The 19,348-nt window shown below is 41.9% G+C and overlaps 2 protein-coding genes across 2 annotated transcripts in view; one reads left to right on the top strand and one right to left on the bottom strand.

Annotated features, from left to right (window-relative positions):
* Nucleotides 1-424: 424 nt before the first annotated feature.
* Nucleotides 425-6,440, top strand: LOC311236906 (zinc finger MYM-type protein 1-like). The gene is made up of 3 exons (XM_084324705.1): nucleotides 425-2,053; nucleotides 2,494-2,644; nucleotides 5,731-6,440. Exons 1-3 carry the CDS (start codon nucleotides 462-464, stop codon nucleotides 6,256-6,258), a joined length of 2,271 nt encoding a protein of 756 aa, XP_084180831.1. The 5' UTR covers nucleotides 425-461; the 3' UTR covers nucleotides 6,259-6,440.
* A 142-nt stretch (nucleotides 6,441-6,582) lies between these two features.
* Nucleotides 6,583-19,348, bottom strand: part of LOC311237089 (uncharacterized protein) — a gene marked incomplete at its 5' end in the record, with an annotated part of 75,992 nt that continues 63,226 nt past the window's right edge. The window contains 10 exons of the mRNA XM_084324895.1: nucleotides 6,583-9,196; nucleotides 10,377-10,540; nucleotides 12,177-12,285; nucleotides 12,611-12,729; nucleotides 13,452-13,535; nucleotides 14,042-14,131; nucleotides 15,817-15,990; nucleotides 17,915-18,082; nucleotides 18,813-18,965; nucleotides 19,077-19,181. Of these exons, the coding sequence (XP_084181021.1) occupies nucleotides 9,091-9,196; nucleotides 10,377-10,540; nucleotides 12,177-12,285; nucleotides 12,611-12,729; nucleotides 13,452-13,535; nucleotides 14,042-14,131; nucleotides 15,817-15,990; nucleotides 17,915-18,082; nucleotides 18,813-18,965; nucleotides 19,077-19,181 (1,272 nt within the window). The 3' untranslated portion in view covers nucleotides 6,583-9,090. The remainder of the gene's footprint in view (nucleotides 9,197-10,376; nucleotides 10,541-12,176; nucleotides 12,286-12,610; nucleotides 12,730-13,451; nucleotides 13,536-14,041; nucleotides 14,132-15,816; nucleotides 15,991-17,914; nucleotides 18,083-18,812; nucleotides 18,966-19,076; nucleotides 19,182-19,348) is intronic.

Here is a 19,348-nt window from a genome sequence, read left to right as displayed (position 1 = left end):
TAGTGGTTAGAGTGAGGGACTCATAGATTAGGTTTGGATATGGTGGCGATGTTAGGGATGGGTTTTGTTTTTGTTTTTGTTAAACCATTGAAGAAGAAAGAAGAGGGGAGAATGGAAGACTGGCCCGATTTCCGGGTCGGTAGGTGGCGGTAAATGCCCCATTTATGGTGGCCGTCCGCCGTAAAACACCAAAAAGAAGAAGAAGAAGAAGAAGAAGAACAGAGTCGGCGCTTGGAGGAGGAGGAGGAGCAGTGTTGTTTTGTTTCAGACCCTGACGGAGAGTTAGCTCGTTTACGATGCCCCGGCAAGAGCCTCCCGCTAGCTTCCTAGTACTAGGGCTTTTGAATCCGGAAGGGGCTACTAGTACAGTACTTCTAGCCCCTTCCGGATTCAAAAGCCCGGATTCAAACGCCCCTGGCGTGCACCTCGCAGTCACGGAAGGGGCTAGCTTGCTAGCTACCATGGAGGCAGACAATTCAGTCAAAAACTGCCTCAAAACGATAGAGCGCCGGTTAGCGCAAAAGCCTCACGCTAGCTTGCTAGCTACCATGGAGACCGACAACTCAGTCAAATCCCTCAAAACGATACCATTTGAGGAACGAACACTGCAAGAACAACTCCGAGTGAAAGAGTTTGGACCTCATCACCCTGACATCTCAATTCAACAACAAGCGACGGACAGAGGAAGACAGTACACTCGGTCGTTCTCCACGAGCTGGTTCGGTAAGAAGTCTTGGCTGACTGCGTGCAGCGAGACCAACGCTTTGTTCTGCTTCCCCTGCCTCCTTTTTCACACCAAAGGATCAAACTCGGAGTGGATTGAGACGGGAATGACCGATGTAAAGCACATGTCGGACAAGACAAAAAAGCATGAACAAACCAGGGTCCACATGGAGAATGCAATGCGACTGGCCATGTTTGGGAAAGTAAACATAGCTGCTCAGCTGGATGAAGGCTACAGGATAGGGATCCGCAAGCACAACGAAGAGGTCGACAAGAACAAGCACATCCTGTCTAAGATCATAGACTGTGTGAAGTTCTGTGGTGCCTTTGAGCTGGCCCTGTGTGGCGGTGGTCATGATGAGAGTGACAGCTCAGCCACTCCTGGTGTTTTCAGAGGCTTGGTGGATTTTGTAGCATCACTAGATGCAGCTCTTCAAGAGCATCTGCAGAATGCCACTGTGTTTAAGGGAACATCTAACAATGTACAGAATGAACTCCTTGACTGTATGCTGTGTGTTCTGAGAGAGTACATCATTGAGGAGATCAGGAGTGCAGACTTTGTCTCCATCCAGGTCGATGAAACGACAGACATTTCCACCGAGTGTCAACTGGTGCTTGTGATGCGATACATTGATAAAGCCCATGTTGTGCAAGAGAGGTTTTTGGAGTTTATACCTCTCCAGAGTGCCACAGATGATTCCATAGCCACAGCCCTTCTGGATAGGTTGAGCTCCATTCTCCCTGATGACCAGAAGAGCAAGCTCATCTCCCAGGCATATGGTGCAAGTGTCATGCGAGGAGCCACAGGTGGTGTGCAGAAGATGGTTCAATATGTCTATGTGAATGCACACTATGTCCACTGCTATGCTCACCAACTTAACCTCATCATGCAGCAGGTGACATCTCGCATCTCCAGAGTCGCACAGTTCTTCTCTGACCTGGCTGGGTTCTCTGTTTTTTTTGCAAGATCTCCGAAGAGAACCAGTGTGCTTGATAAAGTGGTGGCACTCCAAGTCGCAAGAGCGAGCACAGTGGGCTGGGACTTCCACAGCCGTACTGTGAACACTGTGTTTGAGCACAAGGATGACCTCCTCCAGACTTTTGAAATCATCAGGGACTCGGGCGAGTTTGATCCTGCTACTATCCGAGAAGCTGGAGGGTTTGTGAGACTACTGGAGGATGATAAGTTCAGCTTCTTCCTGGAGCTGTTCCATCGCATCATGCCTCATGTGGACATCCTCTACAGCCAGCTCCAGAAGCGGGCCATCACCTCGGTCTTTGTCGTTGGAATCATACATCAGCAGTTCACAGACCACATGCAAAAGATCAGGTAAATTAATATGTATGTTGTGCTGTTTAATATTACTGATATTGTGAAGTCACAATCTAATATTGTTGTTGATTGATTTGTCTATTTGAAGGACTTTGTGCTATTTTGCTTGAAAATAGCTATATAGATGAATTATACATATTTTTTTTATGTTTCCATAAAACATAAAAGGTCTGCCACATGTTTGGTAGGCAAAATATTCTCCACCCTCTGTTCTTAACCTGATTACATACGCTGTTTTGTGATTCTCAAGTCATGTGTCGATTTTCAGGTTAAGGACAGAACGTGGAGATTTTGCCTAACAAACATGTGGCAGCACTTTTATGTTTTATGGAAGACTGGTGTACCTAATATTTTGGCCGGTGAGTGTATGGTTGAACAACTTTACTACGTAAAATGTCAGGTTATTTTACCTGGCAACTTCTTCTGGTTCTGTTCAGAGATTTCCTCCCTACCCTCTGTCGAGTACATGGCGACAGGATGAAGCATGAACCAGTTGCCTTTGGAATAGACGTCAACGGGATATCTCCGGAGCAGGGCAAGAGACGCCGCACTCTGGGCCCAGATGAACTGCAGAGCATAGCTACAGAGGTGAGATAGAAGCTAATTGGGTCTTGACTCTTTTATAAATAATATACAGTCAACTCCAGAAATAATATATTTTTGTTATGTCTTTGTATACTGTAGGTCTTCATGATGCAAACTATCTTAAAAGATGCTCCAGTGTCTGCGGATGCTAAACAAATCCCAACAATACAATTTACCTACCATATTTCAGTTTGGGCATAGGGTCTATTTCACCCTATCCCCAAACTGAATAATTGTGACACCCATCGTTTTGAGGGGAAAAATTGTTTCTCTGAGCAGTTATTTTAGAATAAAATAATGTAATTTTCACGTTGTTTGGCCTAAAATATAGCTCATTACCTGTGGTGTTCATTTTATATTGCCAATAATTCTGGAATTGACTGTATATTGATAGATTGATATTGTAAGGCTGACTTGTGTCAGATCAAATCAAATGTATTTGTAAGGCTCGACAACACACGCTAATGTCCCCATGGGCCGGACATGTCTTCTTTAAACAAGTCAAGAAGAAACATCACAATAAATCAAGAACAAACACCACAAAGTCCAAAAAATTTAAAATAAATGAATGCAACACTCCCAAAAACTCACTAAACCTAGCAATAGGAAGAAATGCACCACAGGCAATGTGGAGGAGAGAAACCTTAGAAGGGCCGTTCCATGGGGATCTCCATTCTTATGTCGGTGATGGTAGTGTTGCAATAAAACAGGCGACAGACTCATCGTCTCCTATCGTCAACAAGAAGACAAAAGATACAGGGTTCGTACGGGTGCTGGAAATCCTTGAAAATGCTTGTATTTCAATGGTGTTTTCAAGGTTTGAAATGTGCTTGAATTGTGTATAAAGTGCTGGAAAGTTATTGAAATTGTAATTGCACTGTATACTTTCATAATAAATCGCTATCTGACTTAATAGTTAGGTTTTTAGATAAACAAATAAAATTCGGAGAGCGCCTAATTGTTTTTGCCTTTCACGCAAAATGAAGAGGAGTCCTCTCGAGCCTCGCCACGGCACCCCCCGCCCCTCCTGAAAGCTTGCTTTAATCCCAGTAACGTTAGTGAGCTAACGTTAGCAAGCTTTTTTTTTTTTTTTTTTTTTTTAACGTCAGCAAGCTAGTGAGCTAGCGTTGCCACAGACGGCTATGTTTATTGTTCATGTTGACAACGACAAGCGACACTGTAAGGTGAGTTAATAAATTCACTCTGAAAATCTGCTCCGCTCTGATAAACTGACTCAGTCTTCGGTCAGAGCGTTTTGTGTGCACAACTTGAGTGCGCTCGCTCTGACACACTGAAAGCCAATTTACCTTAAAACAAGTTTCGTTTAGCTAACGCCATTATGCATCGGAGCTGTGGTTTCGCTGTGATCAACATGGCTAACAAGCAAATCAATTCTTTCTATTTTAAGGAATGTTCTGTAGGATATGTCGGCAACATAAGAAGCCAGCTACTAGGTGTAGCTGTTTGTGTGAAATAACAAGAGAGGAGACTAGAGCGTGTGTCAAATGTGCGTCTGTATTGCAACCAATAACATGGGCATCATATAGCTTACATCCTGGTCCCTGCTGGGACGTACCAACTGAACACACCACTGTGGGGGGTTATATAAAAATTCTAGGTTGATTTGATTTTGTATACATTTTAAAGCTAAAGGAGCTGATTGACTGCCTACCTCAAAGACTGTTCACTTATTTTGCACATTTTCAGTAAATATTTGATTGAAATTTAAGTATTATTTGAGTGATTGTTTCATATTGGCTCAGCCAGGTTATATAGGATGTCTACATCATTTTGGTTGTTTATAGCACAATAACATCTGATTTAATGTGATGGAAGAAGTGAAATTATCATTTTGTGTAAATATTTAATTTACCACAGCCGCATAAGATGCTGGAAAAGCTTGAAAAGGCACCTTGAAAATGCTTAAAGTGCTTGAATTTGGCTTTGGAAAAGGTGTAAGAACCCTGAAGATACCCCCACCCTCCATTGTGTTCAAAGACCCCACACCACTCTCCATATCAACAACCCCAAAACACGTTCCCCCCTCACAAACAGAAACCTCCCCATGGAGCAAAACAATTCACCTCCCTCACAGACCCCAACCCCCACACACCTTTGCAGACTGCCTAAATATTAAAGGCAACCAACTTGTGTCTAACCACGCCCAACTTGCATCTAGCCACGCCCCCGCGGCGACGCGGCAGCAGCGGAGCGTAGAGCGGAGCTCATTATATGCCAGTAACCGCCCCTTATTCAGTATCCAGAAATAGCTCAATTGGCAAAGCTGCATGGCTGTGGATCCTACGGCTCGTTGCTGGCTAGTTTGATTCCCTTCAATTTTTTTTTTTTTTTTTTTTAACGTGCATTCGCATTCTTTCGCCGTTAAGTTTAGGCATAACTTTAAGCATTGTTTCGGAGTTGGTTAAGGTTAGGCATTGTTTCAGAGTTGCTTAAGGTTAGAAGGGTTAAGTTTAGGCGCTGTTAAGGAGCTGGTTAAGGTTAGAGTTTGACTTAGAGAATGGCAATATTTTTTAACGTGCATTCATTTCGCCGGTTAAGTTTAGGCATTGTTTCGGAGTTGGTTAAGGTTAGGCATTGTTTCGGAGTTGCTTAAGGTTAGAAGGGTTAAGTTTAGCCGCTGTTAAGGAGCTGGTTAAGGTTAGAGTTTGACTTAGAGAATGGCAATAGACAGCCTATTTCCGCGCTGCAGCGCGAGGCAATAGACAGCCTATTTCCGCGCTGCCGCTCTCTCGCACTGCCGTGGTCACATGGGCGTATTGGCCAATCAGAGAAACGCTAAACACAAGTTGGTTGCCTAAAATATTCACGCTTCCAGACTAACAACCCCAAAACACGTCACCCCCCTTCATGGACCCAATATCGTCGATCTGGAGCTAACTTTGGATACACTCGGCCAGTGTCTACTCTGAGGCATCCACTGTAACTCTTTTGATTTACCTGTACCTGTTGTGGTATATTAAACCTGTGTTTATCAAGTCTACCTGTCTATAATTGATTTGATCCGGGAGGATTCTCCCACACTTGTATTGATCTCTATATTGTATTAAATCAGTGTATTCATTTTTTAGGTTTGTGACACTATCTTGGGCCATGCAAAAGAGAGTTTCTCCTTCACCAAGCACCTGATCAGTGCTACACTGCTGCATGGAGACAAATTCCAGCAGTACAACAACCGGTTCCCTGAAGCAGCACTGAACACCACCATGGAGGCGTACCCACTGCTGAACAAGAGCAAGCTGAGGATGGAACTGTCGCTCATCTACGGCAGTGATGACTTCAAGAGCTGCAGTGGTGCTGTGGCTCTATACGAGCTCTTCATGGTGAACAATCTCCAGGACACCTTCTCAGAGACCGTGGCTCTGCTGAGGATCATGATCACAACGCCCATGACTACAGATGAAGCAGAGCGGTGCTTCTCGACGCTGAAGAGAATCAAGACCTTCCTCAGGAACACCATGTCACAGGATCGTCTCAATGCACTGGCCATGCTCTCCATGGAGAAGAAACTGATCAAAGATATCCCTGACTTTAACAATAGAGTCATTGAGAAATTTGCATCTCTCAAGGAGAGAAGGGCAACATTTATGTACAAATAGTAAAGCCACAAGGTGGAATAATGGCTTTGAGCCAGTTCACTGAGTTTATTTTTGTAAGTTTTTTTTTTGATGGCACTGGATAGTCTATTTCTAATGTAAGACCATATTTCTTTCTTAAGTTTATTTTCTACTAGGTATTACTGTGTTCATATTTTGCGCTAATTGAAGTGCCATATAATAAATGTTCTTTCACCTCACCAAATAAAAGTTTAATTTATTTAACCCCTGGAGAAAAATTCACCAGCCAGCCGCCATTACCCCCAGGCTCCACAAACACCACACACACACAGACAGACGTGCATGTACAGCATAGAACAACAGCAATTCACATTTTTGAAGAATTTATTACCATTTTATATTCAGAGGCTTCTCGCCAAAACAGAACGTCTGAAAATAAGAATAAATACCCAATGGCAGAGCGACCAGTACGGTAGCATTATGCAGTATGCTTACAAAAATAAAAGTCTTGTTTTTTTGGTATTTTTGTTTATAAATATACTGTAGGGGAAACAAAAAGACTGTTGCCTGTCAGGATCCATTGATGTGAACTTAAAGCCACTAATAAGAGGTTGGTCTGGTGAACCCAGCCTGTAAGAGAACAAGCAACTAATGCGGTTAACGCGCTGGGCAGCAAATCATATACACAACACACTGTAAACATGACACCATCCCTTCTACCACAGATACTGCAGACTTACATTAAAAGTACACACAATAGCATGCAGCAAAGGCAGATACCAGGGCTCTTCTTTGAGGAGTGCATTGGTACACAGGGTGTGCAACACACTCATGCCCCCACGCGGAGAGCGAAGCAGTGTTTTCGTTCCACAGTTTATACTTCACCCACACTGGTAGCAGGAAAGAAAAAATGTATCAAACCAATATACAGGAAATCATTGTAGATGCCGTATACAAGCTCAAATGTTGTATTCAGAGGCACAGAACACCGTTTGAATCTTTGTGGCACGTATTTGATCTAAAGGCCGTCTCCAGATTAATCTGTGAGATAAAGAAGATGATGACTATGATGTGTTGTCCCAGCATATGCAGCAAGGGCTGGGTGGTGTGGCTAAAATGTCATGTAATCATAGTTTTGACAGCATGATGGTGTTTTTTCTTTTTACAATACAAATCACACTGTTGTGTTTTAACGTAATGAAAAATCATCGGGGTGCAGCCGTCATTCAAAATGTTCATTCAATTTTCATCGCATATTCTTTATACATTATTGCAGCAATTTTCATATTTGGTAGATTAAAAGTAAAACACAGTAAAATATCATTGACGATGGTATTGCTGAAATGCATACCTTGGTGTGCATTCATACCTTACAACACTGTATACCTCGACGCAGCCCTACAATGCAGCCAGTACACTACTGTACAGAAGAAAAACAAGGCCTGCTGTAAATACAAGCTCAGAATCTCAGAACAATGTGCACTACAGGCTACATCCCCAACACAATCATTCTTTCCTATGGGAAATATTATTCCAACTTAACCCTTTCACTACCACACTACCAAAGGGTTAACCCTTTCACTGACACACAAAGGGTTAACCCTTTCACAACCACACTACAGAAGGTTAACCCTTTCACTACCACACTACAGACGGGTGGTAGTGAAAGGTTAACCTTCTCTAGTGTGGTAGTGAAAGGGTTAATTAGTTTACCTAAACTTGAACGCCTATGTGTATCGAAAATCATAATCCATATGCAATTTGATTGTTTTCTACTACCTAGACTTATATAAAATCTCAATTGAACTATCTTGTATTCATAAAAAAACAACATTCTTGAAAACATTTTCAATATAAATATTCTATAATAAAGTGTTAAAATCTAAAATGTGTCAAATCCAATTACCATAATCCAAAAACCATATATATGGTTTACATAATCGTTGTACCCATACAGAATATTCCCCTTATTATATTTGGGTCAACCATCATTCCCACGTGATCATAGATTACAATCAAATACTGCACATCTGTCTCGCAAATTTGTAACTTGGACAATAAAAAATAGGCTGGTCTCCAATTGACCTATCTCAAGTCCCACCCTTTTTTCTCAATCCGCCAATCACAACTGTTGCTTCCCAGGAACAGTTGTGATTGGAGTATCAAGAAACGAAGAAGGGGCTTGAGATAGGCCAATTGGAAAAGGAAGGTGTTTTTAAGGCCATTATAAAAAGCCATGACATACAGGCAATACTCTGAGGCAATGTGGGTTGGCAACTTTGTCAGTAATTACGACTATCACTATTTTCTCATGACATATGATACATTTGTTCATTAAAGACACAATCTGTAATTCAAACGTAAACAAACTGTCAGCCCCACTACAAAAAAATAACAAAAGGGAACAAAGGCATGTTTTTATTATCTAGTTGATTGACTGAGCTCTTGTTAAAATGAATAGCTACAGTCTAGATAACAGGTCAATATGAAACATCTATAATATTATAATAATACTAATATAATATTATTCTGGTTTTACAATGGGTTAAGTTCCATAAAGCTTATTTTCTATCTACTGTAGAAATGAATCTCTTCAAGAAACCGGTGTGGGGCTTTAAATCCTGCAATGTCCTTATTAGTCTCAGTTGTCAACCCTGATCTCTGTTGAAGCCAATATTGCCTCAAAATGCTGCCTGTGTATCTCTGGCTTAACAGCAAAGAAATCCTGGTGCCGAAAGTTAAAAGAGATCCAGCTGTCAATTTCATGCAGTTCCAGCAGCGAGGCAGACAAGTCCACGGTGCTCATGATGAGACACCTATCTGAAGGTTTCAACCAGAGTTTCTCTTTATTGCAATCCTGGTTCATCAAGACACTCAGGCGTTTGTACTCTGGCCTCCTAGCTGCTCTTCATCCTCATCAACACTTAGGTCCAGCCTCAAGCTGTCCAGAGTCTGCCTCATCAGACTAGCCTCCTTACGCCTATAGGGAGAGGGAGAGAGAAGGAAGGGGAGGATAGTCTTAGCACTCAGGGTCGTTAATCGGACTAGACTCCTTACGCCTATATGGAGAAGAAGAGAGCAGGTACTGTAGGATGATGATAGTATTACTATTGGGGGTTATTGTTACTTTTCTTGACTGCAATGAATGACTTTACACAAACATCTGTATCACCCGCTAATGGAAGGGAAACACTATAAGTAGAAAAAGGGGTAACCACTGCGCTCAGACAGGTGCGTAGTCCAACATTAATTAAGTTGCAAAAAATGGAATAGGGACCGCACTCGGGGAAAATCGTTGTTTTTATTTTTATATGCACAAGTTGTATAACGCACAAAACGCTTTCAGCCATCCGGCCTTCTTCAGTGTACTCATTAAATTACCTTTGCGCTACAACCTAAAGCATGTAAACGTGTGGGGTGTTGGTCTGTATGTATGTGTCTCAGTGTGTATTCTTACACGTATTCATGTCTATCTGTGTATTAAAGTCCATACTCATTCAACTGCAGATGTCTGCCTGCGCATCTGTATGTGAGCATATCTTTCTGCTCTGCATCTATCATTTACATTTAGTCATTTAGCTGATGCTTTTATCCAAAGAACAAGTGAGTAGGAAGGGTACAACTCTGTCAGCTAAGGGTCAGTAACATTGTTGGTAAAACAGTGTCGAACTAGAGTGCTACAGTCTTGAATGCATAGCCAGGACATATTTGGACATATAAGACATATATGTATCATGTTTATTTTTTGTCGGCTGGGTTTGCATGCGGATTAAGGGAGATGTCAATCTGTTGTCGACGGTGGTAGTACAGGCGCAGTACATTTAGCTGTAAAAGCCCGATCAAGCTCAATAGCTTCTGTAACACGAACGCAACTACTCTGTACGATGCCATTGTTGTTCTGATGTTGGCTGAGTTTGCACATGCAGGTTAAGGGAGAGGTGGGCTATCGCGTCATCGGTTAAGGAAAACACGCGTATAGGCTTTTAAAGATTTGCCCACCCTGGGAGCCCGGTTTTCAGAAAATAGCGTATTTAGGCTCCCAGAACGCAGTTCCGAGTGGATGAAAGGTGCACTGCATACGATAAAATACTTTGACTGATACGACCGAAATCGGTTTAGTCTGGACATGGCCTGATGAGTGTGAGTGTGTGTGTATTTACTTAATCTGCAGGTGTTGGTCTAGGAGCTGTCTCTGGAGTCTGGATGAGGTCTCCCTCTCCTCGGTCAGCTCTCTCTGGGTGTGGCGATACTGCGCCTCCCTCCGGCTGGTCTCCTCCTCCGCCTCGCTGAGCTGCCTCTTCAAGGAGCGGATCCTCTGGGTCATCTGGGAGAGAAACAGCCATTTGGATTGACGTTACAACTGCAAATACACAAGCCGTCCAGAAGCTATATATATATAGTTATATAATACGCTTATTCAGTGCTATGGTTATATACTATGGGGCTGTAATTGATAGAGAACTGGCTGAAGCATTTGTGCAGATTATTTCTGTATCTCTTCTGTTGTGGGGTTTTGAGTGACAGGTGCTAGCTTTTCGCTTAATTAATATTTGTAAGTTGATTCAAATAAGAGGAGGATGCACTGCAATCAGCACTAGAACTAAACCTGGAACCAAAACAGATACAGTATATGTGGACACCTGAATAAAGTAAATTAATTTACACAACCAAACAAGAAATACAGCAGCATCTGTCCGACAATAATATTCTTTATATTGGTGGGAAGTAAGAATTTTGAATACATTTAAAATATTGACTTGCACATGGGAGTATGTTTCACATCAAGATTAAGACTAATACAATGGAGTGCAAATATACTGTGCACATTAAGCCCTCCTTGCTTAATTAGTGTGAGAACTGATTGAATAATATGTGATCAAACTGTTCAAATCTGATCAGATGAGTGTGTATGTGTGTGTATGTATGAGTGTATGTGGGTATGAGTGCATGTGTGTATGAGTGTGTGTGTGTGTGTGTGTGTGTATGTATGAGTGTATGTGGAGAATTATCTGACATTTTCCCCAATATGTTCATTATTATTATTATCATTATTATTATCATAAGTAACATTTATTGCATGCGTTAGTTGTTGTCTGGTGCCGCCTAGTGGACGCACTTTGGAACGCGTATTGTGACTCTGGACAGGTAAGCTGTCTCTGCGCCGGCGCATCACGCTATTTAAATGACCCTCTTGACCATAGGCTGTAAGGTGAAAAGCCCTGTGGGCGAACTGACTGGCCAACGGTACGTTGTATTGTATGCGCCGTTAATATCCGCAATGATCCTTTCATTCATATATCTAGTTACTAATTAATGCCGTTTATTTCCTTTCCTTTGTATAGGTAAATAATCTGACGTTTGAATGTACGTTGCTGACTAAACGCTGACTACACGCTGACTACTGACTAAATGCTATCGACTACTGGCAGTTGCTAAATGCTACTATCCAATGCCAAACGCTGACAGTTACTAACTGTAACCTGACTATCAACAAACTTATCCGTGTCGACTCTGCGCTTGAATGTAAGCTGCTACTAACTACCAGCTACAAGCTAACTGCTTGCTTAATTGACCACCTGGTGATTATGGCAACTCAGTAATAACGGAATGTTTGGAGTCCCAATAAATGAACATTCTTACAAAGTCTGAATTGTTTCTTTGGTTCAATTTATAAGTCGTTCGCCTACACCCTTCCAATGGGGACATTTAGTTGACTCATTGACTGAGACCGCTAGATAATTGGACAGTGAGTGTGTATGTGTGTGTATGAGTGCGTGTGTGTATTTGTGTGTGTGTGTTTATGAGTGTGTGTGTGTATGTGTGTGTATGAGTGCGTGTATGTGTGTGTGTGTGTATGTATGAGTGTGTATGTGTGTGTGTGTATGAGTACGTGTGGGTATGTGTGTGTGTATGAGTGTGTATGAGTGTATGTGTGTATGAGTGCGTGTGCAATGTCTTACCAGGTCTTTCTGCTCGGTGGCCATCTTGTGTTCTTCCTCCATCTGGTCCGACAGCTCATTGATCTTCCTCTCCAGCTTAGAGATGGTGTTGGTCAACACCACCTTGTTCCTACGCGGAAGAATCACAATAAATAAAACACCTTCATTGCACCATTGTTCTTGTGAAAAAAAATTGGTTGTAAAAAAAATAAACAAACTATTTAACTAGTTGTGTGTGTCGTTTTAAATTAAAGTTGTGTCGACAAGATAGAAAAAAAAAAAAAAAAAAAATGTAACCATGCTGGCCTGAGATAAGATCCCAGCAGAACCTCTCAGTGAAGATAGTGTACTACATATACTATACTACACTACACTACACACACACACACACACACACACACACCTACACACACACACACCTACACACACACACGCACACACACAGGTGTCCATACCTCTCCTCAGTCCTCAGAGCGTTCTCCAGCTCCTTGGCTCGGCTCTCTGACTTGGAGATGACGTCCTCCGAGACCTTGGCGTTCTGGAGCTCCTCCACCTCCACACGCAGCTCCCGCAGCTACAGGCAGAGGGCAGGAGGTGAGGACCATCCCATAATACCATCCTCCCTCACACACACTCACCCTTTACACTGGGCCATGTATATTGTATATCAAAATATGTACGCACACACACGGACGCACACGCACACACACACAGGCCATCAGGCTGCTAAACGAACAATGAACACTACACAACAACAACCATCAAACGCACATAGCACACACACCCACACGCACACACTCACTTTAAACAAACACACTGTAGCACCCACTCCCCACACTTTACAGCACACACTCACTTTAAACAAACACACTGTAGCACCCACTCCCCACACTTTATATTTATTGATGAAGGATTGCACTACAACTCGTACACCTTACTGTAAATTGTACCTAAATTGTACCTCATCCCATTTCTGCTTTGCACTATATAGTACTGTACATTAGTACACTGCATAGTATTGTATATTATATGGTAACTCAGTTACGTCTATTCTGCATCGAACATTGTACATATGTCTATACTGAACACTGTGACCTCATTTTCTACTTCTAAATTACATGCTATACTATGTTATTTGATACTATCTTGTCTAGCACAGTCTCTGGAGCGTAACAGTAAGAAGCATTTTGTATGAAAGTATTCTGTACTTCTGTATGACAACTATTAAAGAAACTTGAACTTGAAACACACACGCACACACACACACGCACACACGCACACACACACAGCCTATACCTGTTTCTCCATGATGGCCTTCTCACACTCCAGCTGGTCACTGATGTCTTTCTCCTGAATCAACTTCATCTGCACCTGTTCACTCTGAGCAACACAAACACATTTAATAAAAATGCTGCCGGAACCATTTTCAAATAGCACACTTCATATACATAATGTATATATCCATTATATCACAATTCAGCCGATTATTATTGTCTTTTGTGTTAGCTTACTGTGTTGTACATACGGTACTGCAGTGCTACATGTGCTTACTATAGTGTATTGGGTTTTATATACCACATGTCAGTTTAAGCAGACAGAAATCTGAGGTATGAAATGGAATACAGTAGCATTCAACTTTATTACTGATGCAATCAACTATAAGGTTGACTTGATAATAGGTACTAAGAGGGTATGTTCACCGTGTGCATCTCGTATTTCATTTGAGCATATTGTGTTTGATACGGTACATACAGTGTATGCTATTTTCATTTAGTCATTTAACTGACACTTTTATCCAAAGCAACCTATGATTGTGTAAATAAATATGCACAATTGTATACAGATTATTTATATATACAATATACTGTACAATATATGATGTGCACCTGTTCCAGGGCTCTCTTGTGCTTGCTCGCCCATCTCTGCTCGCTCTCATGGAGCTCTTCCACGTCACTCTCCAAGTCTATAAGCTTCTCCTAAATCAGACAGAGAAAGAACCACAACCGTTATGTATCCATCCTTTCATCCGTGCAACCATCCATTCGTCCGTCCGTCCGTCCGTCCGTCTGTCTGTCCATCCATCCATCACATTCTACTCAGGGGGACAGACAGCGAGAAATAAAATAGTAATTCATTCATGTATTAGGAGCTCAGAAGGAGCACCTCTATAACCACTGTGCTCTCTGTGTTAATGTGTTTGTTAGAACACTAGTCAATTTGATTTATTAATGTATGTTACTTGGTTCAGCCTAAGCAGCCACAAAGCCCAGGCACACTTGTTCATTTAGCAACAGCTTTTCAATTCGTTTTCTCTCTTTACTCACAGTTAAGTGTCTTTGTCAAGGTATGGGCTACTTTTGATGAATTTCATGAAAAGCAATTGCCAACAGGTTGTATTTATTAATTAATAACAGTAGAGGTCTGTTAAAGGTCACAGTGGGATGACAAGTGGTTACACTCTCATAAATCTGCATAAAATTAGGTTATGCAGAAACGGCACTGGAAAATAAATACTGTGAGAAATAACCAAGTTATGTGTACATGAGATTATGGAATTAGCACAGCCCTGATTGATTAAAAGGATTTGCATAATTAATACTGAATTAACCCCAAATGCTGATGATTTGCATTGCTGATTAATTTAACTGTATATTCCCTTTATGTGTGAAGCTCAAACCAGTGTCACGTCATTAAGCCATGTATGTAAGGCCTACACTTGTGTCCTGAGGAAGGTCCCAAACTTTGACAGAATAACGCAGAGAATATGTGTGAATATGCAATTTCTGTGAAAAGGTTCTTCATTTACTCCCAGCACCACAAACCTTTTTGAGAGTGTGTATGTTGAGAGTGTGCGTGTTGAGAGTGTGCATGTTGAGAGTGTGCGTGTTGAGAGTGTGCATGTTGAGAGTGTGCATGTTGAGAGTGTGCGTGTTGAGAGTGTGCATGTTGAGAGTGTGCGTGTTGACTGTTGAGTGTGCATGTTGAGAGTGTGCATGTTGAGAGTGTGCGTGTTGACTGTTGAGTGTGCATGTTGAGAGTGTGCATGTTGAGAGTGTGCATGTTGATGGCCTCCTCTACACCTAGACCTACACAATGTTTCCCCACATTTTTTTTATATATTTTTCAGTAATTGTGGGTCGGGAATTATTTCAGCTTTTAATGTTCTCCCAATCACAACCATATGAGTTATAGTTTATTTATAGTTATGGGGTACTTATTGTGTAGTGCAGTGGCTCTACTCAAGGACCCCTAAACTGACACAAATTAGACCATGGATTAGAAAGAACCCCAAGATTTTGTCCCAGTTTCCCCCATCTGATAAAGATTTTAGCTTTTTTACTTACAGAAGGTGTATGAAACCCACAGCCAAAATAGTCATACATTATGTGATTGTGTTGCTTATGGATTGAATTATAGTGAAACTATTCCTCATTTCACTGGGGACCCCCTGGAACCCCCCGAAGGACCGGTGGGTGTCCCCAGACCCCACTTTGAGAACTGCTGGTGTAGTGTACTTGTCTTATCTGGACATACAGTACTATCAGGATACATCCTACAGCTCTGTATGTGGGGTAGAAAAGCCAACATCCTTCAGATATCAGATAACATTGTTAATTTATTTAATGTTTTACTGGGGACTTGCTGCTCATGGGCCGTGTACCTGGAACTGCTTGACTTGCTTGGCCAGGTCATCTCTAGCCTGGTTGGAAGTCTGTAGCTCCATGTCCAGATCATCCACTGTCCTCTCCGACTGCTTCCACTGAAGCTGGATCTTCTCCTTCAGCTGAATCTCCTCCTCCAGAGTCCTCTCCTTGTCTAGCAGCTTCTCAAACACCTGGTGGTGTGGTGGACACACATACAAGATGGACACACGGTCACAATGGCCCTCGTCGTCGTCAACAACCAGAGACCTACATGACAATAGGGCTGAGCCCAAATGTTCAAACCTTCGTTCGTTACGTTGGCATTCAAATTCTAAATCAACATTCGAATTTTTTTTATTTTTAACACTTTGATCGCCGGGGTTAAATTCATAATTTACCATGGATCGCCAGCCCTATTTAACATGGAGAAGTTCCCCTTCTTTGCAGGGCTATAACTTTTTAAATTCTATTGCTAAATTGCCATTATTATGGCCCATTCAATGTCCTATATGTATTGTTCAGGGTGTAGCAACGTTAAACTTTTTCATTCACATATTCATACTAAAATATGGTCTAAAGTATAAGTATGTTTTTATCGTTTTCTGCAGCTTTCTTCAGAACGTGATTTATAGCCCTAAATGCATTATATTGATGATCAAATACAGTTTGGTAGGAATCTGTGCGAGATAAAAAATGTCAACTGGATGTGCTTCTAGAAGTTTCTACGTATCATCTGATGATGACCGGATGGGCGGGGGATCGTTTATAATTCCGTGGGCAGCGTTAGATGATTCATCCAGAGTGGGTCATATGTTCATCAGATCAGTTAGTATAGAAGACGTTAGAAAATAACGCTGAATCTTACCGTGGCTTCCTCGCGCCGCTGGCAGATGAGCGTGGAACAGAATTTTTTTCTATTATGGGATGGAGAAATTTTTGATCCATTTTCATGTTGTATAATAGTATATACGTCCAAATCATGTTGTTTTTTCGAGTTATTTGCACCGATCGATGTTCACTGTGTCAATACGGAGTCTCTCTAACGATAGCGAGTGCCCGGACCACATATGGATGAGCACTACCGGTTCAAAGGTTAATTTCCGGCTGGCGATCTGCCGATCGGCCACCAGATGGCGCTCTTGAACCGCTAGAGAGTTGAGTGGAGCTTTGCACTGTGTCTCAGGGCTCCGGAAAGGAAATATGATTTCGATGACAGATTTTTGAAATATTGACATCAAAGACGAGTTACGGCGTCTTCGGCAGAATGAGCATGGCTAGGAATGACGAGTTCTGGCGTTTTAGGCGATTAAAGTGTTATAATAAAAAGAAAAAAAACGATAAGGCTACACTAATATTATAGTATTAAAATAAACTGACGAGTTATATTCATTAAAGAAAGTAGATTTAATTTTGTTTAGTTGGGCTGGGGCTTCTCCCTGGGCTGGGCTGGGTCTGGAAAGTTGATTTAATAAAAAAAAAATACTAATTTAATCAGATTAATCACTTTATTCAAATTGAGGATTTAGTTTGAGGATATTAAAAAAAATTATCAAAGAAAAATTATATTTACCGTACATATTAAAAAAAGAAATTTAAACGAAGGTTCTAAAGTCTGTTCGAAAAACCCTGACTTTTGATTGATTGAATAGTTTATTGGTTTAGAAAAGAGGAAGTTCGAATCCCAAAAACAGGCTTCGGGGACAGCCTTACATGACAACCTGAACGTTCCTCATTGAAACTCAAGGGGCACTACTAGCAATACGCTTTTAGCTAGCTGTGCAAGTGTGCAGCCATTGTTTCAATTAGGAATATTAGCCATTTTAGGAAAACGAATGGACAAATGTATAACCCGTTTCCCACAATGTGACAAGTGTCTGGTTAAAGTAACACACACCACACAACACACCACTTTGCGTCCTCTTTTCGTGGTGCAAATAAATAAATCCAGGTTCAAATAAAAAAGTAAATTCCTGCACACACACAGGATCATCTCTGCATCCAAAGATCCTACTATTATAACAAATAAATCAACGCAGAGGTGATCCTGTGACTGCTGGAAACTCTCTCTTTTGACGAGGGTGGGAAAAAAAGAAGTATCCCTCATGAGTTCCTCACCTCTCCCTGGAGTCTGCTGACTGTGTCCTGAGCCTTCTGGAGCTCCTGGCTCTTCTCCAGCAGTGACTCCTGGAGCTCCTCCTCTCTGGCCTGGACCTCTTGATAGAGCTTCTGCTGCAGACTGAGCTCCGCTCCGGCCTGGGTAGACATCTGGAGAGCTTCTGCGAGCTACAAGATACCAGATATCAGTATTAGATTTCAGTATTAGTAAGTAAATAGAGCTTCTGCTAGCTACAAGATATACATAATATATAGACAGATCAATATTAGATTTTACTATCAAAAGTAAACAGATCTTCTGCTTGCTACAAAATACAATAATATATAGCCAGATCAATATAAATGGTAAATGGCTGCATTTATATAGCGCTTTTATCCAAAGCGCTTTACAATTTGTTCCTCACATTTTACCCATTCACTCACCAATGGCAGAGGCAACCATGCAAGGTGCCGACCTGCACATCGGGAGCAATTAGGCGTTAAATGTCTTGCTCAAAGACACTTCGACACGCTGCCCAGGAGGAGCGGGAATCGAACCGGGAACCTCCGGATTACCAGACGACTGCTCTACCTCCTGAGCCACTGTCGCCCCACAGTGTTAAACGAGTATAGATGAGTATAAAAGGTAAGACTGCTGCAGACTCAGTTCTGGCTAAATGCCTGAGAGCTTCTCCTTTAACAAATAATGAAGATAAAATAGAGAAAAAACAAGATTGAGGGTAAAGATTAGTATTAACATTCGATTTTAGTATCAAGAGTTACTTCAGGCAATTTATACGTCATACAGTAGACAGACACGTGCACACACACTCGCACACACACGCACACACACGCACACGCACACACACACGCACACACACACACACACACACGCACACACACACACACACTCTAGTACCTCGTTTTCCAGTCTGAAAACAGTGCTACCGAGGTCGGAGCTCCTCTTGTCCCTGTTCTCCCTGGTGGCCTCCAGCTCCTCTAGCTGTCTCTCTGCCAGCCACAGCTTCTCTGCCAGGCCCTGGGCGTGCAGGGTCTGCTTCTCTAGGTTCTCCTGGAAGCAGAGGCACACCGGGTCAGGTTGGCACATTCTGCTTCCAACATGGAGAGATGATTTGAGCAGAAAGCAACGGTATAATTGACAGAGCAGAGCAGCCCACTGTACCTCAGCGTCTTTGATCTTGTTCTTGAGGGACTGCTGGAGGAAGTTGAAGGCGTACTCCTGAGTGTTGGCTTCTACCATCATGTCTCTGGCCTCTTTCAACTCCACCTGGAAAAGGGAAAGAAAGAAAATGTATACCACAATAAGACCTTTTTTCCCCGATAATGATATACAGTGATATCTGCATAGGTACCGTATCAGAATCAGAAATGTCTTTATTGCCAAATAAGCTTGCACATACAAGGAATTTGTCTTGGTCATTTGGTGCATCAACA

Source organism: Notolepis coatsorum (assembly GCF_963971535.1).
Source record: "Notolepis coatsorum genome assembly, chromosome: 11".
NCBI lineage: Eukaryota > Metazoa > Chordata > Actinopteri > Aulopiformes > Paralepididae > Notolepis > Notolepis coatsorum.
This window is presented reverse-complemented; position numbering and strand designations above follow the sequence as displayed.

Bases quoted from the DNA above. Each gene is read 5' to 3' on its own strand.
- LOC311236906 (XM_084324705.1), top strand. From the start codon at position 462: ATGGAGGCAGACAATTCAGTCAAAAACTGCCTCAAAACGATAGAGCGC. The intron at 2,054-2,493 runs GTAAATTAATAT...GGTTCTGTTCAG, and splicing joins GACCACATGCAAAAGATCAG to AGATTTCCTCCCTACCCTCT. The intron at 2,645-5,730 runs GTGAGATAGAAG...TTCATTTTTTAG, and splicing joins TGCAGAGCATAGCTACAGAG to GTTTGTGACACTATCTTGGG.